The 25,503-nt window shown below is 44.0% G+C and overlaps 3 protein-coding genes across 6 annotated transcripts; 1 reads left to right on the forward strand and 2 right to left on the reverse strand.

Annotated features, from left to right (window-relative positions):
• The first annotated feature begins 1,154 nt into the window (after positions 1-1,154).
• Positions 1,155-6,907, forward strand: LOC143002744 (SERPINE1 mRNA-binding protein 1-like). 2 transcript variants are annotated; one of them, XM_076153080.1, is made up of 9 exons: positions 1,155-1,518; positions 2,745-2,937; positions 3,070-3,231; positions 3,338-3,406; positions 3,556-3,630; positions 4,026-4,200; positions 4,988-5,038; positions 5,134-5,322; positions 5,653-6,907. In XM_076153080.1, the coding sequence occupies exons 1-9, from the start codon at positions 1,263-1,265 to the stop codon at positions 5,707-5,709; spliced, it is 1,227 nt and encodes a 408-aa protein (XP_076009195.1). In that variant the 5' UTR covers positions 1,155-1,262; the 3' UTR covers positions 5,710-6,907. The 2 variants fall into 2 exon arrangements, with proteins under 2 accessions (XP_076009195.1, XP_076009196.1); XM_076153081.1 differs by having other exon boundaries at positions 3,341-3,406.
• il12rb2 (interleukin 12 receptor, beta 2a) lies at positions 6,603-17,448 on the reverse strand. 2 transcript variants are annotated; one of them, XM_076153065.1, is made up of 17 exons: positions 16,487-17,448; positions 15,354-16,436; positions 15,042-15,138; positions 14,174-14,437; positions 13,484-13,607; positions 13,194-13,378; positions 12,814-12,956; positions 12,072-12,216; positions 10,925-10,998; positions 9,949-10,159; positions 9,633-9,815; positions 9,414-9,515; positions 9,185-9,334; positions 8,955-9,086; positions 8,648-8,741; positions 8,446-8,533; positions 6,603-8,367 (listed from the first exon to the last, which is right to left on the reverse strand). In XM_076153065.1, exons 3-17 carry the CDS (start codon positions 15,109-15,111, stop codon positions 7,906-7,908), a joined length of 2,427 nt encoding a protein of 808 aa, XP_076009180.1. In that variant the 5' UTR covers positions 15,112-15,138; positions 15,354-16,436; positions 16,487-17,448; the 3' UTR covers positions 6,603-7,905. The 2 variants fall into 2 exon arrangements, with proteins under 2 accessions (XP_076009180.1, XP_076009179.1); XM_076153064.1 differs by having other exon boundaries at positions 6,603-8,370.
• A 1,718-nt stretch (positions 17,449-19,166) lies between these two features.
• Positions 19,167-25,074, reverse strand: il23r (interleukin 23 receptor). 2 transcript variants are annotated; one of them, XM_076153067.1, is made up of 15 exons: positions 24,751-25,074; positions 24,554-24,659; positions 24,124-24,253; positions 23,729-23,901; positions 23,510-23,633; positions 23,095-23,252; positions 22,533-22,669; positions 22,217-22,430; positions 22,042-22,124; positions 21,666-21,864; positions 21,379-21,579; positions 21,064-21,162; positions 20,795-20,950; positions 19,434-19,571; positions 19,167-19,260 (listed from the first exon to the last, which is right to left on the reverse strand). In XM_076153067.1, exons 2-15 carry the CDS (start codon positions 24,612-24,614, stop codon positions 19,169-19,171), a joined length of 1,965 nt encoding a protein of 654 aa, XP_076009182.1. In that variant the 5' UTR covers positions 24,615-24,659; positions 24,751-25,074; the 3' UTR covers positions 19,167-19,168. The 2 variants fall into 2 exon arrangements, with proteins under 2 accessions (XP_076009182.1, XP_076009183.1); XM_076153068.1 differs by lacking the exon at positions 19,167-19,260 and having other exon boundaries at positions 19,498-19,571; positions 20,790-20,950.
• Between the last annotated feature and the right edge of the window lie 429 nt (positions 25,075-25,503).

Genomic DNA, 25,503 nt, shown 5'->3' on the forward strand with positions numbered 1-25,503 from the left:
TAACTAAAATAGAGAGAATGGACAAGTGTCTATTCAACACTCCACCAAGGAGGTTATGTTTTCACCATATTAGTTAGTGAATAAGCTTGGGGGATTTGCACTCACTCAAATGGTCCAAGGGGGGAGCCAGGGATTTAAAAAAATATATGTCTTAATATTGACCATATTTAGTGTATTTGTCAATTACATTAAAACCAATACACCAACCCCAGGGGAGAAAATACAAGTATGAAATCAGGATATATAGGAGCAATTGAGTCCAGATCAATGTAAAGAGTACTATTTTCTGATGACAAACTATATTAATAAAGCCCCATTATTATCATTATCGCAGTTTCCTTTCATTTCTATAGGGTAGCAGTGGCACAAAGGTTAGTGGCCCAACTGTTGCTTCACAGCAGGACTGTATTGGGCTCAAAGGAGGCCTGGCCTAGCCTCACTACTTTCTGTGTGGATTTCCCATGTTGTTCTGAGCGTGCTCCCATCAAAAAGATGTTAGAACAATAATTCTGCAGTTGCTTTTGACAAAGTTTACCACGAGTTTGCCCCTGGATGCCCATTGCTCCTTGTTGTTAGGGTGGGACAAATGCAGAGGATATGTTTGAAGTAAAATAAGAGGGCATTGTAATAACAAAAGAAATGTAGTGAGAGCTTTTGCAGCCTTGGTGGAAGTATTCACTCTACCCTTTGAGTGACTTGTTGTTTTCATTCACTCAATATTTCCACCAACTTCAAAATAAAATAGTTCTCGATGTATGAATGTATTTCATTGTTTTTGTTGACCTTAACATTTTCCCCCACATACACGTGACCACAATAGCCTGCATGTAAACCCTGAAGATCGTGAAATTAAAGCTCATTGCCCGCCGTCAAGCTTTTTCCTAATTATTCGGAAATCAGTCACCAAGCTGTAGAGAAACGTCTGAATATTTAAAGCGGTTTGTTTATGAGCACTGTGAGGCTCTGGAGTCAAAACATGCGCAGAGGCGTGTGTAGCGTCCACGCTTAGCTCTAAGCAATACAACGCTCTGATGGAGTTGTGGGTAATGTAGTCTTCGTGGGCGTGTCCTCAGCCCAAGCCTATTGCTCATATTTGCCGAAAAACTACACGCCCCACCCTACGCCACCGCTGAGGTCCCGGATGTCTATCGCGCCGGAAGAGAAGAGGGTCCTTTTCCCAGCCATCTTGTGGCTTCATCTAGCGAAGTGCTCGCACCAAGCCTCGTAGAATCGGAGGAAAATCCTGCTGAAGGGGCGCCATCATGCCCGGACAAATGCAAGAAGCTTTCGGCTGTGCCATTGCCAATCGGTTCGACCAATTATTTGATGATGAGTCGGATCCGTTTGAGCTGCTGAAGCAGGCGCAGGAGAAGAAGAAGGAGGCTCCTGTCCCTGGTGCCGCCAAGACTGCAGCCCAGGCTCCGAAGCAACCGAAAAAGGAGTCCCAGAAAGAAAGAAAGGCCCCACTGGCCGATAAGAAGGAGGAGACCCAAGCACCTGTCCCCCTCAAAAAAGATGGTAAAGTATAGATTTTTGTTTTTGCCATTTTTGCACCCGGAACAATGTCCGCTAACAAGCTAAGTCGCTCGCGTTCTAGCTAGTAGCGGGTCGTCTCCCATCGTGACATGAGGTCCGCATGGCTGCTTTTGTGTTCCTCTCCGGTCTGGGACTTGCGGGGACAATGACACTTTTACTAGCGTGCGCAGCAGCGGCGGGCATGGGGCTTAAACGGGCACACAGCCTTGTTTCGGCCTGTTCCCCCGGCGGCCTTGTACCACAGGCAGAACCCGAAAGCCCGGCTGGTCTACTTAACGCGAGGACGAATCGAAATATTCCTGCGAAGTCGAATCTTCCACAGATACTTATTATTAACAAATTAAATGAACGCGAGCCGGCAAGTAGTAGCTATTTTTTGACGGATATTATGCTTTTAATTATCTGTTGATGATGGGACATATTTACAGAGAAAGCGTGTTAAATAGGAAACACGCACAGGGCGGTTCGCTGGTGTGTTTATCACAGATTAGGTTGAGGGCCGCTCGATGGTGAAGCTCGATGCTGAACCTCGTGGTTGGAGTGGGGCGTGTTAAAGCTCAACCTCTGAGCTGCCACTTCCCGTTGTTACTCTTTGCGCGTTTTGTACTGTGAAGTCTGAGCTGCAGCACTGCGTGTGTGTAGTTAACGTTATGTAAGGATAGTGTATTAATAGTTTTTTTTATTCAACATACAGTATTACCTGTTAAAATGTGTTGTAACTACTAGTTAACATCTTGCGTGTCTGTCACAGAATTGAATCGATAGTGAAATCATGCGGCCATTATCAACAGGGCGCTGTGTGGCGCAGGCTGGTATCTGTTTTCTCCAGAGAAGATCAGACAGGTGCACTGACTGTGGTGCACCCAGCTGCTGTACTGTCGCGGGTGGCTTTCTATTTTGGTAGTTGGTGAGGCAATGGGTGGGACATGTTGCATTGAAACAGTCAACCATGTGTCCTGGAGGGTTAAAGAGTATTTAAGGGTTAATTCCAGCCACAGAGTTTACTGCTCAGCACATTTTAAATCACAGGTCCAAGTAATCAGTGATGGTTCCCCAAACACATTATCCACCTACAGCTGATGAATATTTGGTTAATAGCTCAAAGCTCCCACAAGTTTCTTATATTGGACATTTGTGATGTAATTGGATTTGGTCATTAAACCATTGTAAACAAATAAACTCATAATAATCAACAATTTCTTTCCTAGGTCCTGGTATGAGGAGAATGGGCCGTAAGCCAGAAGGTGAAGGCTTCAGGCCCCAGGGCACTGGCCAGGGAGAGGGGCGTCCCCCTACAGACAGGCGTCCCCCCACAGACAGGCGGCCCCCTCCCCGTCGCTTTGACAGGCCTGCAGGAGAAGGTGGTGAGAAGCCAGAGGGTGGCAAGTTCCCCACGGACAAGTAAGTTATCCTGCCAAACAGTAGCTATCTCATAAAAGTAACAAAGTAGAGGAGCACATTGAATGCGCCAATGCAACACATTGAAATAGTTTTCCCTTGAACTGTGACTTGACCAATGTTCTGTGTTTCAAGGCCTATTGGAGATCGGCCATTGAGGGGACGTGGTGGTGCCAGCAGAGGAGGCCGTGGTGGCGGCGGTAGAGGACGCGGCAGCGCCGGTGGCATTGGTAGCAACGATGGCTTTGATGCTCGAGGAAAACGCGAATTTGATAGACACAGTGGCAGCGACAAATCGTGAGTACCTTTCTGTTCTCTCTTGCACCACTGGGATGAAGACCCAAGTATCTGTATTCATGTAGTGCTTGTGTGATGAACCTTGCTAAGACAAGTTTTGTTTCAGTAGTATGAAACCTGAGGAGAAGCGTGGTGGAGGTGGATCTTACAACTGGGGCACCGTCAAGGATGACCTGTAAGTGACTGTGATGTGTGCTGCAAAATAGGAACATTTGAGACGCTATAACATTTGACTTTGTGATGAGGTTTCCCCTGGGCTCTTCTTGTAAATCTAAGGGGCTGGGATTGCATTAATGTTGCCTTGATGTCATTTCCTCCTCACAGGGAGCTTGACCAGTCAAACGTCACTGAAGAGAACCCTGAGGTTGAGGAGCATCCACCTGCTGACACAGAGAACAAGTAAGTTCTGGTTTTGTGTTCCTGTTCCCTGTTGGGCGGGGGGAAACTGTAGATTGAATATGATATGGCATGTTATGTAAGAAATGACTGATGGCAGCTATTGTAGTCTATAGACACTTCTTTGCACACACTCCAATTCAGACAGAACGGTAATTAAGGCATATTTTCTTGGATGTAATTGATTTATGAATATGCATGACACATTACGTAATCACAGCATGAAGCAAACTTGCCCATGGGCCTGTGTGTGTGTGTGTGGGCGGCATCTTTTCACTAAGACACGTTTGCCCGAATAGATCGATCTATTACATAATGTAGGTCTGTTGCTTCAGAGATTCAAGGTGCTGAATGACTGTGATGAAGCGACACTAACATACACTGTCTGACCATTGAAGGGAGAATGAGGCTGAGGAAGTAAAGGTAGAAGGCCCCAAGGAGATGAGTCTGGATGAGTGGAAGGCCATGCAAACCAAGGATCGGCCCAAGGCGGACTTCAACATCCGCAGACCCAACGACGGCGGCACTGACTGGAGCAGTGGATTTGTGCTACACAAGTCCAAGACGGAACCAGTGAGTCAGAACCACATTTCTTGTCCTTGTACTGGTCAAGCTTTTTATTTTTAGCACCAATTTTAAATAATATTAGAACATGGGTCTGGTTTGATTCTTTGAGCAGACTGGCAAATTAATTTCCACATATTTTATGTTACAAAATCACACTTGAGTCTGGAATAGATTTATGGGAAATGAAGTCTCTACCTGAAACAGAGCTACATGATGGAGAGGAGTCAGCAGGCTGTGACATGCAGGAGCCAGAGAACACAACAGCACACTGGTGTGTGTATCAGTCTGATTTAAAGGGTCACACCCATTTGTAAATCAATATAATAACATTTTTAAAAACATTGCTATGGTATTTAAAATCTGATCTTCCAGCGCATCACAAATGACTTGCGGTTGTCGTGGTTCCCTGGCTGGCTTGTCCGTCTATTGTTCCCTGGCAAACTTGTCAAACTATTCTGCCCAGTTTGCCCTCAGTGAGGAGGAGGCAGAATTGTTATTTACTGTGTAACAGCAGCCCTGAGGTTAACGCAGGTCACCAGGCTCACATTGCATTGTGGCCCACTTCTGAGTGTTGACTCCACCTGTCCTTGCCAGGCATAACATCAAGTGGCCCCAGAGTGACTTAGTGTCCACATTATCACCGTGCTATAAATAGAGAAAGAGATGAAGGCTTTTTTCCCTAAACAAATGTCTCCAAACATGACCAATAAGGCTTTGTGTTCATGCAAATGTGTTTATGAAAAGTTCAGTATTTAGTTGTATCGCCTTTATTGACTCGTCTTTCTCATTGCAGGAAAAGAAAGAGGAAGTGGTTGTGGTTGAGGGTGAGGTTGAAGAGCCCAAGGTACGTTTGTGTCCTTCATCTACAGTTTCAGGTGAATCTCTGTCAAACAAAGCCAAAGCTGGAATCAAAATATTAAAAATATTTCACTCACACAGGAGGGTGATGAGCACCACTTCCGGAAGCCGGCCAATGACATCACGTCACAGCTGGAGATCAACTTTGGAGACCTGGGCCGTCCAAGCCGTGGTCGCGGGGGACCCCGTGGCGGCAGGGGTGGTCGTGGTCGGGGTGGACCTGGAGTTGAACCTCCCAGGGCGCCGCGTGTAGGAAGGCCAGAAAACAAGGTAACCTGCGTAGAAACTGACAACTGCTTTAAGTTTTAGTGTGTTTGGTGTCCTGCAATGTGGATGAAAGAATTGCTTTCTCTTTATTAAGTTTTGGTAATTGGAGTCGATTACCCCACGATGCAAGATAGCACTGTGAAGAATAGAATGAGTCTGGATGCCGTGCCCTAAAAACCTCTCTACCTATGAAAGTGAGGGCTTCAGAGCTGAAATGAACCAACTTGCCCAAAAGAATTGTCCCTGACCTATTTTGGATGTTTGGACAATTAAGGCTCCCATTGTCTTTCCGTTTTTAAACATTTGGCCTGCCTAACTCTCGTTTCCTCACAGTCCAGTGCATCTGTGCCCAACGTGGACGACCCAGAGGCCTTCCCAGCCCTGGCTTAGGCCCGGCGGCGGTCCCTCAGGCCTACAGGAGCCCCCTGAGCACCTCCACTACGAGGCTTGCATGTTCATGGATCCTTCAGCAAAAAGAAATGATGGAGAAGACTGTCATTACCTATGGCACTCAACTTGAGGACTGAGTTTTACCCAATAAAAACAAAAACAAAGATGAAAAAAACAGAAATTTTGAAAAAAAAATAAAAAAAGGACTTCTTGCTACTCTGGAGCAACTTATTGGTAGAGGTTTTGTACTCGGAAACACAGTAGCAGGGATGTTTTCATACAGTATTTTTTTCAGAGATTATGCATTGTCCATTGATACATTTTTGTAATTGCTGCTCGAAAATATGCATTTTGAAGTATAAGAATCGGCGCGTTCTGCAGCTTGGTGTGTGTGCCATTATTTGCTTGCTTTACAATAAGCATGGTGGGGCTCGGACCCAAGCGCACGGGCTCTGCTGCTGCACCAGGCCTCTGAAGTTACTGCTTCACTCATTGAGATTTAAGGAATTTTGTTTTCTTTAGCACTGGGGTATTGTTTTTATATTTTAGAAAGGTTTATTCTTCTATGATCTCTGGCCTGTAAATCTGAACTATTTTCATAGAACCTTTCAGAGACGCTCACACGGTGCGTTGAGGTCATCTCGCTGCCTACGTTTGACTGAATCAACCAAATGGAGCCCAAAATACGGCTGTTTTTGTATTGAAATTTTCTTGAACAAAAGGTAAATGGAGGAACTCGACATATTGCTCCTAAATTGTCATTAATCCTCAGACGTTTGTCTCCTGGGTTAATTTCCATTTTAAAGTCGGTGTGCTAAGTTCATGCTCTGTCTCTTTGCCCATTTCATCTTGATCACATGTACAAGTCAATGCCTTTAGTTTTCACTGAGAGGAACGTGGAGAAGTGTCTTCACACAGTTGAGATGCGGCTGCAGTCCTCTGGAAGCCCTCATGCCTCTTTGGGACTGTTCACACACTCCACTCGAGCGTAGATGTAGATTCAGACCAGCTTCAGTTTTCCTGCGGTGTGTTCTGTGCTGATCATTGACTTGTCCTTTCGCTCCCACAGTGGCACCTCTGCATAATCACTCTGAAAGAAATACAGTTATTGTGTGGAACAGCTGACGTGCTTTACAAATGTGTGAATTCCAGCCCTGCTATTAGACCTCTGTCGGTAAATAAAGATGGTCGATACATATTCTTGCATTGTCGTTTTGTCACTGACATAGAAATGCACTTGAGCACGCAAACTTCTATCAACCACTGAGTCCAAATACAGTTTTAAATTTTATTTTTAAAAATAAGGTCAAAGTATTTACTGGTGCTGAACCCAACATTGAGTGAAACGGCGCACTAATACTGACAAAATCCAGTTTTAAGCATCCTGGAAAAAAAGCAAACAAAACGATAAAATTTAGGTGCAAGTCCATCAACCTGACACACCAAACTCAACTCATTGGTCTTGGGGAGCACAATTCATAATGAGGCCCGTTGCACTGAAGCGTTTGTGGCTGCAGAGGGAGCTGTGCAAAGTCACGCACACCGCCACAAGGCTGAGTTCAGCCCCTTTCATAACTTAAATGAGTTTATCCCCACATCATCACGCTCTCCATGACCAGTAGACTGAATTTGACGCACAAACTTCACTTCAGAACCAGAAAAAGCATTTAAAGGAGAAACTGATGTGGATGAGGTAAATGCAAAAATCCTATGGTGATTAAATTAAGAGTACATACATGACATCATCTGGTCCATTGTGCTGTCTGTCCTGTAGCCTGTATTCATCTGAGGTGTATTATATATTAGTGTGTCCAAAGCCATGCTATATAGGAATTACTGGTAATGCATGATATGGAAAAAGTGAAAATATATTCTGAGTCAAACATGATTGGTAAATAACTCTAATATCTCTGGAAGAAAACTGATCTGTTTATACTAACATCCTGCTTCATGGTATACAGAGGTAGTTAACATCAAACTAGGTGCTTGATCCAACACACACTAGTCTTAACGTTAAAATTTGTAAACTAGATAAGCAGATAATTCAGAAATGTTTTTGATCTCAAGTCTCCATAACAGTCAGAGCCGACTGAACACCAAACAAGCAATAGTTTGATGCACAGTATTGGCACAGTTTGACTTGAAATCGTCTCCGTGCAATCACTTTCCGGCCTCTTATCCATGGTTTTCGGTTGATTAACTCTCCTGAAAGAAGTCACTGCAGTCGATTTTCACCGCATCCAGCGTCAACTTCCCTGGGAATTCCAGCTTCCCTGGCATGTTCATGAAGACATTGTGACTAGGGATGAAACCCAGCACTCCAACAAACTCTTCCTCCTGATCCTCATCATCCTCCATTCCATTATCTGGCTCATGTGATGAGATGTAGTCAAAGGTTGTGTCCAGGGAGGTTTGTGTTTGGTCAGAGTTGTCAGAGTCGTGTGAGAGGCTCTTGATGTATGAGGTCTGATGCACAGTCGGCGTCTGGGGTCTCATGCTGATCTGGAGGAGGCATGACGTGACATCTGTGGCAGCGACTGCAGGTATGGAGGTGAGGCTCCTCTGCTCAGGTAGCTCCTCTACATCCACAATAATGGGCTCGTCTTCCTCATCTGTTTCCGTTGAGCTACTGCTCTCGGGCTGTGGGTCCGTCCTGCCCTGCTGGGAGGGAGAGACAGCCTCAGAGACAGAAACCAGAGGGAACTCTTTGATTTGATTCAATGTTCACATAAATACCTTCTCTTTAACACATTCTCTTGCCCATTTGCTGTTTGCAGGATCTGGTACAACCTCAAGCACGAGGCAGTGGAAAAACACGGCAAACCTATAAGAACAGGAACAGGGGGAGGATTAGTGAACAGAACAGACAAGAGTTGTTTCAGAGCAACTTTAGAACCAACAGAGTCGCCCATGTCGCAATAATTACTCACTCACTTACCTCTGCCGTACTGCTGAAATTCTGCCAAGACACAGTAAGAACATGAGTAGGAACACCACTGTACACACCCATGGGAGGTATGCTTGGCTTTCCTCTGTAAAAGTGACAGTAAAACAGGCAAAGATGTGAGGGTGCAGCGCTTTGAAATGTTCTTTTTATTATAAAGACAAACTTGACTGGCCAAATGTTTTGTTTTTGGTTTGATGATAGAGACTTAATAAACCACACAGTCTGTATTCCTGAAGGTGCGGTTTGACATTTGACCCCTGATTCCATTAACATTAAAGATTGACTGAAAGCTACTCACCCTGAATGAAGAACTTGATACTCTGCCCGGCCGGTCCTTCTCCTTTAGCGGTCCAAGCAGTCATCCACAGCATGTAAGTAGCTGGACGCAGGTTATGGATTACATGCATCCTCTTTTGTGGTGAAACAGGATCTGGAATTACAAACAGTCCTACAGATTTAGCAAATGAACCCTCGTGCCTGTCTGCATAACAGCAACTTATCCCGACTTCAGACTTGTATTGCTCTTACATCGATGCCGGAATTGGCTGTCATAGTTTTCTACATAGATGGTGTAGTTGCTGATGCAGCCCCCCCGCTGACTCCTTGGAAGCTCCATCCAGGTCACTGTTACTTCATTTCCCTGGACCTTCTCCTGTGCAGATGGACCACCTGTAGGCCCTGAGAACCAAAACATCATCGTGAAATTAGTTCACGCTCATCTTCATCATCAGAGTTTGGCTCCTCTTCCAGTCTTTACCTGACTCCACCGTGTTGACGCCCACAAATTGGGCCCCGCCCACTGAGCTGTCGTTGCCCAGAACATACACCGCTCCCTCATAGCACTCAAACGGCTTCATGTCTGCAGAGGAGGAGAGGTGGAGCGGAGCAGCAGGGAATGTTGGGAGCATAAAGGAAGAGATTAGACGAGGCGTGAGAGAGACAACCTGTTGGTAAGTACTTTCTCCAGACGTCCTACCTGTGATGATCACATGGTTCTCACTTCCTCCCACTCTGACCCACTGCAGCTCGTCCAGCTTGTGGCCTTCTGGGTGCCACTCCACCACATACCCAGCAGGGAGGAATGCAGTCTCAGGCTTCCTCCAGTAGATGGAGACAGTGTTGCTGCTTGTCATTGCATGCACACCCTCAGGGGGTTTAGCTAAAGAAAGAAAAGATTTAAGCACTTACATTATAAATGCATATTCAAAGATAATAACTTCATGAGAGGCAAACAGAGCAAAGAAAGAGGCAAATTCTTGGTTCTAAGCCACACAGATCTACGTGTTCTTTACCTGTTATATGACAAGGGCTCAGTTTAGCAGGAGGGGACCATCCTTTGGAATTTCGAGCCCAGACTGTCACTTCACAGTTGATGCAAGACGAGACTAAATAACTTCTCTCATGAGCACTGATGTTTCTGAAGGAGACTGATTTTGTGTCGGGATTGAAAATTCTAAGGGTATAGTTGAGGATCTTCACTCTCGCCATGGAATCGTTCCTCTCCTGCAGTCAGAGAAATGATCTTATCGTTAGGAAAGTGAATTATACTCACACTCATGATTGTATGTATGTCTGCAAAGTAATGGAATTGCTGTAAAGTAACAACAACAACTGGAAGCATTAAATATCATTATGATCATATTTGGTGTTGTTGATCACTGAAGGATGTAAGGATATAGCATACGTGACTGGCCGCACTGAGTGTTTGACACATCACATATACTGTACACACTCATACACACCAATAAAGCTTCAGATCATCAACCCTGCTGATATTGGCTGAAGAGAAATGATGTGTGGAGGACGAACACATCATTTCTGTTCAGCTCGCCTTTTCTGGTAAACTGAAACTGTGGTGTCTGCTACCGGGTTTCAGTGATCTCTAAGTGACATTAGATGAGTGTATATACTCTTGTGTGTGTGTGTGTGTGTGTGTATGTGTGTGTGTGTGTGTGTGTGTGTGTGGCGGCTGGTTGTCAGGTGTCACACTGCTGTAGTGGTCGACGGCTGACCTTTAGCTTTGCAGAACCACTACAGCAAAGCAGCCGAATGTGAAAGTGTAACTATGGCCCCCCCCTCCCACACACACACAGACGCATCCACACAATACAAGCAGCATACAAAGACTGATGACACTTCCTTCCAGTAGAGTGTTATTATGTGTATCATCCTCTACCATCATTCATTATTTGTGTTGATGAACAGAGCTCACTGAATGAAAACACAGGCAGGTGGACTCCTCCAAAGTGTGTGTGCACTGAATCTTACCTTCCAGTAAACTCTGATGGAATTCAATTCAGAGGTGGATGCAGCAAACCACACATCCAGCTCTTTGGCAGGGGCTGAAAAAACAATCATTATCTGTCACTCCAGAAGACACCGTGCAGAAGTTTGACAGTGTCAGTATCAGACGTTACAAACCAGTGTGTTTCAAGGAATAAGTGGATGAAATATAACTGACAGCAGCTCTGTGAGATTTTCCTATGAGAGCTCAAAAGACAGGTATGACTAATGATTCCATGAATCTCTTTGAATCAACACACAAAGCAACGTCTGAGTATCGACACCTCAACTCCAATAAACAAAGCTCTGTTGTGTCAAAAGTTAAGTAAAGGATATACTACCTACACTAAAAGTTAGAGCGTAAGTGTGAAGTCAAGCTTTTCTGCATAAGGTTACACTGAGATTTTACAGCCATGAACTTAAACCACAGCACAGGGCTTCCAAGATGTCAGGAGTTCCAAGATGTCAACCGTTGGCCTTATAACTGCAACTCTTGGTGTCGTGACGCAAAGTGAGTGAACCTTGTAATTGAATTTGGTAGTCGGGGCAGATGCTTCTATGGTCCTGGACCTTTATCTGTGCTGATCCGATGACGTAGGTCAAACCCATCATCAAAACAAAATTAGAACACAAGCAAATGTCAACAATGCTTTTAACTAAAACCGTCCCCTGATGTCACTGTGACTTCTGCTTTTTTGTTTTGAGGAAAGCTCTCATCTGTTCAGAGTTGCTTATTTGCTGCTTATGCATCTGTACAGAGACGTGCAAACTCTATCTTTGCACCATCTGTAAGATCTGCAGACAAACCTACCCCGAACCACGTCACAGCAGCTTACTAAAGACAGGGCGCCTTGTAAACACAGGTAAAAGCTTTGCACGTATTGGAAACTTACAGGACCTCACCCTGAGCTGAACAGCGTAATTCAGGGGCTATCATGCATCCTGCTGACTGGAAGTGGTGAACTGATAACTACATGAAAGCGTGTTTGCTTTATCTGTGTGTAGATACCACAACCAACCACATTACAGACCAAAAGATTATTACAAACACTGCCTAAAGGTGGATGTTTTGTGCATGCATCAGTGTAGCTTTGAAAGTTCTTCATGAGCAGCAGGTTCATGATCTGCTTACCTTCCTCCTGTGTCCAACAGGAAATGTGTGTGCTCCACTGACTCCAATACCCAGTGCTGAATTTGGCTCTGGCTCTGAAGTGGTACTTCCTGTAGGGTTCTAGAGAGGAGATGGACTGGACCTGGACTAAACCCATCTGCACACCCTGCAAAGCACAATACATCAAGTGTCTCCACTATCATTCTTCTGAATGTGGTCATACATGTTACAGACTGATGTTCAACTGTGGTTGTCTGTAGCACTGTGAAGCTTCTTCACATGAACACCTGTGAGAGCCTGTGAAAGGTAAAAGTTTCACCTTGTTGTTTCAAGTTTCAAGCTTGAGGCTTTTGCTACATCGTATGTGCACACAGAAACCTGTCACTCTAACTCATATCTGCCTCTCGGTGTGAATCAGCAGACCTCTGTGGTTTCATTGTTCAGTGACTTAACTCCTAATGCTTTTAAAAGGTCTCATGCAAATCTTCACTGGAAGTCCCTGGTGCATCATCACTTGGACTGAAGCTGTTTCCTCTGGGTTCTCCCACAGTCCAAAGAGGTGAGGTTGGTGTGAATTTGACTGCATTTGTTGGACACTGTGTGTCGGCCCTGTGATAAACTGTCCATGTCCAGGGTGGACTCTTGCCTAATGACAGGCCGACCATGAACCATTTGCTGACCCCTCGTGCCAGGGGATGGCGGTGTTGTAACCCCCTCCCAAGAAGATAGACATGTTTAACTTAGTTCACAAAATGACTCTTACCAAATCTGGATAAGGCTTCCAGGTCGGTCGGTCCAATCTGTACTGAAGCTCCAGATGTTGGGTCCTCACAGACTGTTGCACTCTTATGGTGCAACCCCTGGATGAGCACTTAGTTTGACCAAGAACAGGAGGTGGTGGCAACGCTGTTTAGGCCAACGCAGGTAACAGCACACCAGAATGTGGACAAAATGAAAGACAAGGAGAAAAAAAGGAATAAACAGTCTGTCTTTGATATGATGCATCAAGAAGCATCAATCACCATAGACTCACTGCAGGTAGGTTCAAACATCTTGAAACTGCCATTGCAGATGAAAGAATGCATTCTTCAAAACAGAATGAAAAGTGCTGTGGACGTGACTGATGAAGAGCTGCAGTCTTACCAATGTCACTGAGCGTGTAGTTGAAGGTGGTAGACTCCATGGAGCCCAGCTTATTATGAGCTTTAACCCACACAGAGATCTCCTTGACAGAGTTGGACACATTGAAACTAACTGAGTATGAATCCGAGCCCTTACTGGGCACTCTGAAGGACCTGGGCTCATCTGTGTGGCTTCCACTCTTCACCCTGAAACACATCAGGTAAACCTTTCAATTGACTATAAGCTATAATGTTGCATTGACCCTCACATGTAAGGAGTAGTAGTGTTTACCCAGTCTGATCTAAACTCACCACAGCCTTAAATGAGTCCAAAAGTAAGTATCCCGTCCTCTGTTCCAAGAGCAGAAGACATCTCCATTTTCACCGTCTAAGACTTTATATATACAGCTTATGTTTTTTGGGGGAACTGGTGGATCTAAAGGGGAAAGAAAGTATGTTATGAAACCCAAGACAACGTAAGTTCACTGGTCACATTCAGCACTAGTCAGCAGGTGAAAACAGATGGGATTTTGGATAAACAGTATGCAAATGACATTGAATTGAATTGAATTACATTTATCAAGTACATGATAAGAACCAAATGCAGTGCGTTTCCTTTTGGAACAACGGTGCTAAAATTAAAATATATATATGAAGATTAAAGTAAGGGAGTGAGCACACAGTATGCAAACTGGTTGTACTTTCTCAGTCGCCACAGCCCTGTGGTCACATGTGGCATTCTACAGTCTGTTCATAGTGAAGAAGAGGAAGCAGACAATTGTCTTTATAAAGCTCTAATGTTCCTCAACAGTATTACTGTTTTTCGACACGCATGTCTCTGCAGCACCATGAACTGTACAGCATCCTGCATCCTACTGTTTTTCCCTTTGTGTAACAACTTTGTGCGGATAGTTTGTTGATGTAAAATAAATTTGGTTATGTCATGGCAGTTGGTTGATAGAGAACAACAGTAATAAAGAGGAACTGGCCCGTCATACTCACATCCAGCATAGATGTCTACACCACAGCGCTCCAGTGCACGGGAGCTGCACGGACAGCTGAAGGTTCGGTTTTTTGTTATGTTCACCACATTAACATACAATGTTGTGGAGTTAAACAGTTGGGGGAGCTGTAGTGTTGGTGGATGAATTTCCATGGATCCCATGCATCCCTTGCATTTGCAGTTAAAGGTGCAGTACACCTCAAAACTGGAGCCTCTTTGCACCACATCACCAGCACTGGACCAGATGGTGCAGGACTTCTCACCTGGAAATAAAGATACTGACGTAAATGTGTGTTATAGTGTAACTGGTCAGTTAAGAAATGAACATGAAGCCTCATCTACCACATCTCTGCATCATTGTTGACAGAATGACATCATTTTGAATAGGCTGCTGCTTCAGGTATTTAATGTATCATTGCATTTATCTTAATGTATTAGATTCTATTCACATTGAGACTGTAAATGTGACTGCTCAAAGTTTACTATTATGTTTGACCTTGTCACAAGAGTTTATTTACCAAATTTGAGGCATCCATATCAATAGACATGATTGATCAATATACAATTTTTCAGACATACACACACACAACGCTTTTGACCGATCATCCTCTCAAAAATGCTAATTAGATGTGTCAGAAAATGTAATCACATTGTGTATATATATATAAGTTCTAAATGAGTGAAGACTCATTACGAGCACGTTTACAATAGAAAACGCTACATAATTGGGTAATGAGGTAATGATGTAATAGCCAAGAGGAAAGTGAGCACCGCCACGGACAATTTCAATGCACTGACCAAAGTTCCCTCTCACCATGATCTTTAATAAAACACAGATTTAAGAGGTTTTGTTGTGTGTGATCTTACCTATGCAAACCTGCACAGCCAGCACAGTGATAAAGATGAAGGTGGACCATGTCTGGGACTTTGTCGCCATAATGCGTCTCTTAGTCTGCCGGAGGAGCTGTCGAAGCCAAAGCCATTTAACAACAAGTACAGACAAATTACACACAGATGCATGAGCTTTATCTAATTAGGTGATTTTATTGTAGATCGGATCGTTGAAGAAATATTCAGACATTTTTCAAAGTTCAGTTCTGAAACTGAGCTGATCATCTAAGTCAGAGAACACCGGGGAGCAACGCGATCATTCCCGGTGGCATCAGACGGAACACTCACCCAGACATCCCGGCATCAGATTAACGTTACGGATCTCCTCCACTTTCTGAAGCTCCGGCCATCATGATAACTTGTTCCAAACATGTTCAGTTAGAGCGGCGTGGATCCAAACTCAGCTACAGTGACGCAGGTTCAGTCTGTGCATACGTGTGTGTGTGTGTGTGAAAGAGAGAGGGAGTGTGTGACTACCAACTGTGGTGTGACAACTGAACTCAGTCATCAGTCACTACAGAGGGCAGATCCAGGATATTGCTCATGTTATCTTTGCATAAAACACACTTTTCATATATTCGAATATTATCTATTCCATTAATGATCACTAACGATGCTGGTGATTTGATGATGGTTTCCAAAGCATGATGGGTCATAATATTGGGGAGTTGGTGACATGCTGGTATGTTGTGATTTGCTCAGTCTTTGGTTCAAAACGGTTAAGAACAACTACCATATAGTATGTTATGTTACGTTTATATCCACAGAGCTTCAATCGCTTTCTGCAATGGGCACAATTCACAATCACATAAATGCTGGTTTGATTACATATCACAAGAAAAGTGATTAGAGATGAGGTCATATCCATGTGAGGAAAGTCTCCACGCTCATGTTTACATTAGAGGTCTGAGTCCATGACACCTGTGATGAGAGCATGCAGGTATAACCTCATCATAACCTCTGATTTGAATGTTCATCCTCATATTTTCCACAGAGCTGCAGCCTCTCCCTCCCTCACACCCCATATACCCATTTGGCACAGCAGGGGACTTCCCCCCTTTGCTACACTGCACTTTCACTTTAAGATAAACAAGCACCACCCTGCCCTTAACATTAATATAATAACTACAGGAAGGAAAAAATGTCGGAAATATTTGTATACTGTAAACACAGCAGGGCTCATGAATATCCAGCATATAAGAGAGAACGCTACTTCCTGAAATTGTCACCATCGTGGAGGAAGTGAGATAATTCTGACAGGAAGTCCTAAAACGATCTTTCACTGCAGGTGTTTTGTGGGTGAAGAGGGAACGACAGCTCCAGCGTCATATAGTGACACACATCTTTAATACACGAGGAACAGGAGGAAAGCTGAACTGACTGACTGACTGACTGACTGACTGACTGACTGACTGACTGACTGACTGACTGACTGACTGACTGACAGGTTGTGTTTTGGAAAAATGTGGAATTACATTAATAACATCAACACAAGGTCACACCCTTAAGATAAGAGATGCACTTCAATGTTCTGTGAGAATTGAGAGAGGTTAGAATAGATTAACAGGCAGGTCAACTAGATATTTGCTTGACCAACATCTTCCAATGTGCCGTGTCCATGGACCATCCTTCACTGCTTCCTTATTCAAGACAGGATAGCCAAGATCAGAGACAGTGTCGTAGTTAGAGGACTGTGCAGAAGTGTGGACTCTTTCCCACTTGTACCTTCCTTTGCACACCCCTCTTTTACAGTTGCCTCTCCTATGTTTCATTCTGAGGTTTCAGAGAGTTTGATCTGCGGTGGGTAACTGTGTGGATCTGTTAAGCTCTTTGAGACACTGGATGTGATACTAGTCTGTACAAATACATTTGACTCGACTTGACTGGGCCCCTGCAGCCACAGAAGTAGTTAGTTTGTGGGCTGGGCTGGGCCGGGGAGTGTAACCTGCTGGTTTCACCTTTGCTGTGCTGTGTGGAAGAATTGAACAAGCACTTACTTATGCATTGAGATTGCAAGTATATAAAATAGCTCAACAGCACAGAGAGGGAAATCCATTACAACTTATATCATAATAAGTAAAAGATGAAATAGCAACCATATTCAAAATTAACCTTTAAAATTAGACCTTAAAGACTCAAATTAAGTGGAGCTTGACTTGGTCTCACCCAAAAGCTTGCAAACAGCTTTGACCCAATGAAACATCCTTTCATAGCACAGATTGCAGTTAGAGAAGCATGATTGTTTTTGTAACTCAGGTAAATAAAAGCATAATGAAATGATCAACGAAAAAGGTCTTTGTTGTGTCAGTAATGCTTTTGGAACAGTCAGCTTTGTGCATGTTGGCTGTCATGTTTGTGTTTTTCCCGGCGTCCTCTCTTCCCTGGTGTCTCAGGTTGTAGTGCTCTTGGCAGCAGCTACCTGAGGGAAGTAACCAGCAGTCAGCGTTGTGTTAGTGATATACTGAGACGAGCAAGTGTGAGGAGACATTATGTCAGCCTGTTGTAAATCCACAGTCAATGTTCCTGCCTCCACCTCGCTCTGAGTCCTCCTCTCTGAGTCTCTGTTGGAGACATTTAACGTTTCAGGAGTTGTAGGGAACAGGAGACCACTAACAGAGCCCAGTGTCAGTGCTGGAGATGAATTATAGAAATCCATCTGAAGATCCCACAACAAGCCATCCAGTAATCTTCCAGATACACTTGAACATCTGCCTTCTTCTTCTTCAGCCAGCACATCTCCCTGCTCCTCTTTCCTCTCCTTTACCTTCTCTTCTTCCTCTCTTTTAGGAACAATCTGAGGCTTGTAGCTCACATGTTCCATCAAGCTTTGAAGAAGCACTGTCCCAGTATGTGAAGTCTGCATTGTCTCATCATTAGTGGGGCCTTCTGGTTTGAACTGGACTGCTTCTACATGAATGACGGGGTAGATCTCCTCCCTCTCCTCCTCAGGGATCTCCTCAACGGGGGACAGTGGAGGTTCACTTTGTGTAACGTCATGGAAATGTTCAAAGAGATCTTTGTCCTGCTGCTGGTGGAACAAAAAGCAAAGTTACAGTCGATCAAAACATTGGAGGAACCAACACAGTCTAGCACACAACAAAGTGGCTGGATGTTGTCAGAGTGAAAAAAGAAAGCACCGTGTGAACTCGTTTCCTAGCCCAGACCAATGAACGCTCTGCATTTAGCCCAAGCTATTTTCATTGCAATGGTGAAATGAAAGAAACAGAAAACACCAGACCCAAGTCACGTTTCCACAAATTACTTTCGGTTATTAATTACTTTCAGTTTGTGGTAAAGGTGAGAAGACAAAATAAGGAAACGTTTGCCTCCATCATGTGGCTTAGATTACCTTCAGTAACTTGATGGCATTACTGTTTCCCATTTTTGGTACATTTTCAGCAAGCCATGCAGGTCCCAAGGATATGCATTTCTTTTTGATCCTGAAAGTTCAAAAAGAAATGAATCACATATTAAAAACACAGACTTTATGTTTTGTATGGTAACAGTACGCCTTCATACCCGGGTCGCTGTGGGAGGATTTAAAAAAGCCAGATTGAATTTGCACTTGGTCATGAACCCTTTATGTACGTTGTAGGAAGGGCCATGGTTGCAAAACACTTGTTCCAACTTTATGAGGAAAGGCTTTACACCAAAAGTCTGAACTAAGGAAAAATATGATGCTTTTCAAGATATTTTTTTCAAACTTTGGCATGCTCACTTAAAATGATTGCAGAGTTGTGACTAAAAATGCACTTGAATGATATTAGATCAATACAGTGTGTTATTTGCAAAGTGACAAAACAAGCACAGTAAAACTTTAATTTAATGCAGGTCAAATCCAAGCACCAGTATCAATGCCAGAGTGTAAAGAGTTAAGCTAACAACACTCAGCCAAAACTGTTCCTATACACATGAATGCTACGTCTGTCACAACGCATGAAGCGTCTAAGCCACAGCAACTGGTGCGGCTTTCAGCGAAATCACAGGAGGGAAATTCACAGCGGCTCCATCCTGCTTATTAGGAAATCAAAACTACCCCTTCACAAAAACATGATGTCATCAGTAATACTGCAGTAGCACAAACCATAGCACCATATTGTGTTTTACCTTTTCCTCACACAGCTCCAGCACATCAAATTAGCAACAATTGCTATGAAGACTGTTGCAATGAAAACAACCACAATCACCAGACCCACTAGAGGAGAACAGGGAAACAGGGACAGAATACAATATTTTGATGAACTCCATGTTCGTCACATTTCAGTTGGGTTTTATCTGTCCACAACTCATTGAGATTGACTAGGATGTCCTCATAATGTCTAGATCTCTCTGTATAATAAGGTGCTGGGTGTGTCTTTAATCCCTGACCTGCAGGGTCTGCAGGCGGACATGAGGTCGGGCCGCCCCGCGGTCCTTCTCCCGCTGAGTTGGACGCAGTCAAAAGAACCAGGACTCCTTGATAACAGTCCAGCCACATCAGTCTGGGTTCAGAGCTGGACACCGTCACTGGAGAGAAACCAAGAATTGTCAAGGTTCTGTTTGCTGAGACAGGAGGATTGCTGCGATTCTAAACACAGAAGATCAGATCCAGATCAGTAATTTTAAACATTTATTAACATTAAATATATTCTGTTTATTGCAATAGTTTCCTCCTCCTTTGAGGCCGTATATTATAGAGCGACATTCATTAGAGCGAAGTATATCCAGACTTATTCAGCCTTGGTGGAGGTATGCATACGAATTAGTGTCCCTCTAGTTTCTCTTCTACCGCCAGACATTTAAACCAACTAATAGCATGTTTTGGAACATACAGAAAGGAACAATAACAATAAACTTAATTATTATTTGAATTATAAAATAAAGTCCAGATTAAATTGCTTTAAGAAAGAGTCATATCATCTGCACAGTATGTTGCATATTACATTTCTCTAACTTCTCGAGTCACTTTGTGCTGTCAAAAATAATCCAGCAATAGAATGTGAAACTGTTTAGTGTGAGCTTGATGGTTTCGTGTGTGTCTGTAGCCACATGGCTTCATGTGCAGTGAGCTTCCTGTTTGCGGTCGGAACCGCTTCTAGAAAACTTTATGATTCACGGAGAAAATGATGACAGCGGGCGGCCCAACCATCACCTCAGCTCAGTACTTACTTATTAACTGCACTCCTAATCTTTACAGAATCACAGGTACATTTTTGAAGATAAGGCAGTTTTCCAAGGTTTTTCAAGATGTACTGCCAAAGATATAGACATGTATAATAATTCCTATTGAAACAATCACCTGTTTCTTTTTGTTGTATTCCTGGAACTGAGAGCTGAAAAACCCTGCTGATGCGCTGAGGGTTTGTGGGAGGATTGCGTCGATGGAATGCTGGTTACACACTTTCCGTTATGTCAGACTGACAAGTGCCAAAAGCATTTGCCACATTTTTGCATACATGTGCAGGTTAGCCCCACCAAGGTAACTGAACCTCATATACAAGCACAGGAGTCAGAGATGTTTCCCCTGGACCTTCAGATACTTTAACCGACCAACCAGATAAAACTGAAAATGTTTGCTTGATGTGGATTTGAACCACATCGCTTATTTATAGTGTGGGAAATGTGATGTTTCATGAGCAAAAAATGGGTTTGATTTGCGCGTAAGACACACACACACACACACACACACACACACACACACACACACACACACACACACACACACACACACACACACACACACACCTCACCCCTGTGTTCGGCGTGTTTGGAGTCTAATGTCTGCAGGTAGATGGTGTAGTTTGTGATGAAGCCTCTTTGCTCGTACACCGGCAGCTCATCCCACTGGATCTGCATCCGTCTGTCCTCATGGACCAGTGCAGACATAATGGGACCACACACTGGTTCTGGAACAACACACACAGGCAGGATGGTCAAGAAGCCCCTCTGTCTCATGTGTATGTACAGTAATTGTTGGAATGTGCTGACTGAACAATTGATAGACAGCAAATACGCATACTCTGTTCTTGGGAGTAGACCAGGCCTGAAGAAGGCGCACTCACACAGCTGGAAGTCACAGCATACAGAGAGACGTTGTACCTCACACCATCAGTCAGACCTGAAACAACACACAACTTGATTATGAGCTTTAGTTTAACAAGTACACAAGTATGCAACAGTGCCACAAGAGGTCGCTGCTTCATTTCAGTTCATGCAGGCTGGTCAAATGATGTGTGTGTGTGTGTGTGTGTGTGTATGCGTGTGTGTGTGTGTGTGTGTGTGTGTGTGTGTGTGTGTGTGTGTGTGTGTGTGTGTGTGTGTGTGTGTGCTGCACCTGTGATGAATGTGCTGTTTTGATCTCTGTCCACTCTTTGCCAGTGTAGCCCTGCAGAGCCACTCCACCATTCTATCACATAGTGCCTCAGTGCTTCTCCTCCACACGTGGGCCAGTGTTCGGTCGCAGGCTGAGACCAGGAAACCAACACGGCGCTGCCACCTGCAGGGGCCAACCCTCTCAGAGCGGCTCCAACCACACCTACACAGTGACGTACCAAGAGAGAAAAACTGGATTAAACATCACAGGACTTTGTGCTTACAGGACTGTGTTTGACTCAAATGTACCTGAGTGTCTGAGCGGCACATGAGCCAGGGGAGATTTCCCGTATGAGGTGACAGCACTGACACTCAGAGTCTGGGTCCCTGGTGGTACCTGAACTGAACCCTGACTCACATCACCAGCACAGGTCATCTGCTGCTTCTGATCATTATCGAGGATGATGTACTCTTTCACCTCACCGCTGTAATCCTCTGGAGAGAGAGGCTGGAGAAAAGGTCCATCCATCACTTCAAGCATATATGTGTGTAATCAATCCTCCTAGTTTGAATTCCAAAACTATCACATTAAGGTTTCAGCTATTTACATTAACTATTTAAAGTGTGTTTTAATGAATAAGCAGCATTATGTAAAACCTACTAACTCATTGATTCTTAACATTACCTTCCACAGAACAGTCACAGCCTGCAGTCCGTCCGTCTCCCGGCTGCCTAACACCCTCCACACCTGCAGCTGCTGAGACGGACCTAAACGTGTGTTGGACCACAAATCAACCACATTACATGTAACTGTGGTTGTATGATAAGGGTGATGACTCTAGCTGAGGTTGAGAGCTTGCCTTTGCCTGGGCTGGTCTTCCTCGCAGATGGACTCCATTTGCTGCAGAGCACCCTCCTGCTGGGGCTCAGGCTGGTTGAAGAGTTGTGGTTGTTGGTGTGCGTCAGTGCTGATGTTGACTTACATGTTCTTATCTGGAACGCATACTCTGTCAGAGGCTTCAGGCCATCCACCCGTATCAGACCCTTAGTGAGCTCTGTTCCCTCTCTCAGTTCCTACAAAACAACATGACATCATGTGACCTATATGCTGATGATCAAACTCCCCAGAGAGATGTCAGCATTTTTGAAACAATTGATCTCACAACATCACTTTACCCAGGAGCCATCATCTGTGCTGAACCTTAGGTAGGTCCGGAGATGTGCTGAGGATTCTGGGCTTTTCCAGTACAACATGGCTGCTAGAGAGCTGTTCCAAAACACGATCTGTGTAATACCAGGGGTGTCTGGTATCACTGCAATACACAAGAACCATGGCCTGTGTAAACATTCTTTGTAATTCACAATGTGTATTCATAAGGACGCCAAATATGTCCAAAACAATCAACACAACAATAGTCCTTACTTAAAATGTGACTCAAAAATAATCTCAACGGGTGTTGAGCAACTCAGATCAAGCTCTGTTTAACACTGATAAGGAGCGCAAAGGCACTTGGGTAATTATGCACTTCAAAGACACATTACAACAACTGAGAAACAGTTTGCAGATAGCCAGGTCAGGTGAGTCAAACTGGGATTCCCTAACTGTCTAAACACAACCACTCATTTCTCAAGAAAACACCTACATATCAATAATGCTTCCTCTCATTGTCTAGGCACATACACACACATGCACTCATTCATAAATATGTGTGTGTCCGTGATCTAAGTGAGAGCTTACCTACATCCACGCAGAGGGAGAAGGGCTCTGACTTTGACACACCAAAACGGTTGTAAGCGGTGATGATCATCTGGTACTTTGTGTCTTCATCCAACATCGTTCTGGCGAGAGTGAAAGTTCCCTGGATCTCCTCTGCGTGTATCTGGGTGCCATTTTCTCTGTTTGTAAAAGGATTCCATATCTTATTCATATATTATTTGCTGTTGTCAGAATTGTGTGAACACGAGATATATGAGGCACACACACACACGCACGCACACACACGCACACGCACACACACACCCGCACGCACACACACACACACACACACACACACACACACACACACACACACACACACAAGCACACACACACACACACACACACACACACACACACACACACACACACACACACACACACCACAAGACAGTACCTGCTGACTAAAACACTGTAAGTAGTTGGTGTGTGTGTTTCTCGTCCTCGGGTCCATGAGCAGTTTATTAAAGCTGAGTTCCTCGATGTTTCACAGTGAATATTTGTTGGCTGATCTGGAGGGACTGAAGGACAAACAGAGGAGAATGGAACATTTGAATTCATATCACTGCTGAGTGTTGTGTCTCACGTATTACACACTATAGCCTACTGTACGTACGGCCACCTTGCAGGTCCAGACCACCAATGATCTCCGGCCAGTCTTTCTTCAGCTTGCAGACGGCTTCGGATTCAGGCTTGCAGACTTTGTACAACTTGAATTTGACAGTGCTGCAATTGATTCTCTCCCCGTATCCCACACATTCACCATCCAGCTCCAAGTATATCCTGAAACTGCAAGTCAGTTACAAAACAACACTTTTAGTCGTGTCTCACATTTATCTGTCACATCAGCAAGTCATAACAAAATACAGAAATATACAGAATAAACAGAATAACCCCAGGAGAGCGTAAAGCGTCCTTCAATGGCTAGGTTTAGGTGATCATCATCATCTTCAGTCAAAGTGCCAGATAGAACATTATAGTACTGAGGTCATGAAAATGTATCATTCCTACCTCCATTGACAGTGTGTGATGCTGCAGTACAGTGTCAGGTCTGAGCACAGGGGGAAAATAGGACCTGGCTCCACTGTCAGCTTGCCCAGGACTTTTAATCCGTTGCATCCGGCAAGGAGCACAGGGCAACCTGTCCCGGAAAGAACAAGAAACGCTTAAAAGTCCAATAAATTGTATGATTTTCAACATGTATGAATTCATAAATGTCTCAAGTCCATTCTGTCCTGTGTAACTGTACAATCAGGCGTGTCCCACTCTTCCCTAGCTGACTTTGTAATGACATATATGTCAAAACAAAGTGTCTTTACTCCCACGCATGCTTATTGAATAGTTTAACAAATTCCAATATAGTTTTCTCACTGAAACATGGACAGATGGACAGATAGACAGACAAGCAGATAGAAGATGATAGACTGAAGATTCAACTCACGTTTGATGGAGGCATTGAGGAGAAATAGGATTAGGCAACTCCAAACTCTTAATAGATTCATCTCAACTCATTTTCTGTTTCTGCTCAAAGCACAAAGCAAACACATCTAAGAAGAAGAAGAAGAAGAAGCTATTTTTCAGATTTCAAACTGTAATCTGTATTTCTGTACACAAAACCAAAGCTCTACCAGCTCTTACCTCAGCCATCAGCGCACAGGAGACGTCCCCACTAACACAAGGAGAATGCACAGACTTTGAACTCCTCAGCTTCTCTACTGTGAGTCTGTGGCTGATAACAATCACAGAACTAATAAGTAGCTCCTGTCACAGCTGCTTGGTGACACATGCAGCACAGTTGATAAGAGACATCTTTGTCTCCTTACACGCTGACACAAATGAGACCAGACATGACGAACCTGATGAGACCAGATCTTCCACATTCCACCTGTAGTGACATTTGGAGATGTGTCATGAAAATATCCAAGCAGCTAAAGGCTCCCGGTGGTGACTGCCTTGTGAGATGTCTCTGTGTGAAATGATTTCTGTTGTCAATCTTAAACTTTATAAGGGGGCCAGTGACCTAGTTTGGTGGTATTTCAGCAAATGCAGAAACTTTGAACTTGAGTTTGCATACTTTGTTGCCCTACTTCAGCAGCCTCTTTTCCATCACCACAAAGACTCCAGTAACATCAATGTGCTGAACACCTGCTCGCCTCTGTGAGAACATGACGGGTGATGTGATGTGACGACCTGCGCTTTTTCGCAAAGAAAACGTGCTGACCGTCTTCACAGCAGAACAAAACCTGTCTGACTTGTTTCCGATGAGCTCTGACACGTGTTAACAGTATTGCTGATGTGTGCAGACGAAGATGCTATCAAGTTCATTCACACTGTATACTGTAGTTCTGTTGCTTCTGAACTGAATTCATGGGACCAGAAATGTTTCATTAT

This window comes from Genypterus blacodes, unplaced genomic scaffold (genome assembly GCF_046128005.1).
Source record: "Genypterus blacodes isolate CSIRO-AG114 ecotype Tasmania unplaced genomic scaffold, CSIRO-AGI_Gbla_v1 ptg000058l_1, whole genome shotgun sequence".
In the NCBI taxonomy this organism is placed as follows: Eukaryota; Metazoa; Chordata; class Actinopteri; order Ophidiiformes; family Ophidiidae; genus Genypterus; species Genypterus blacodes.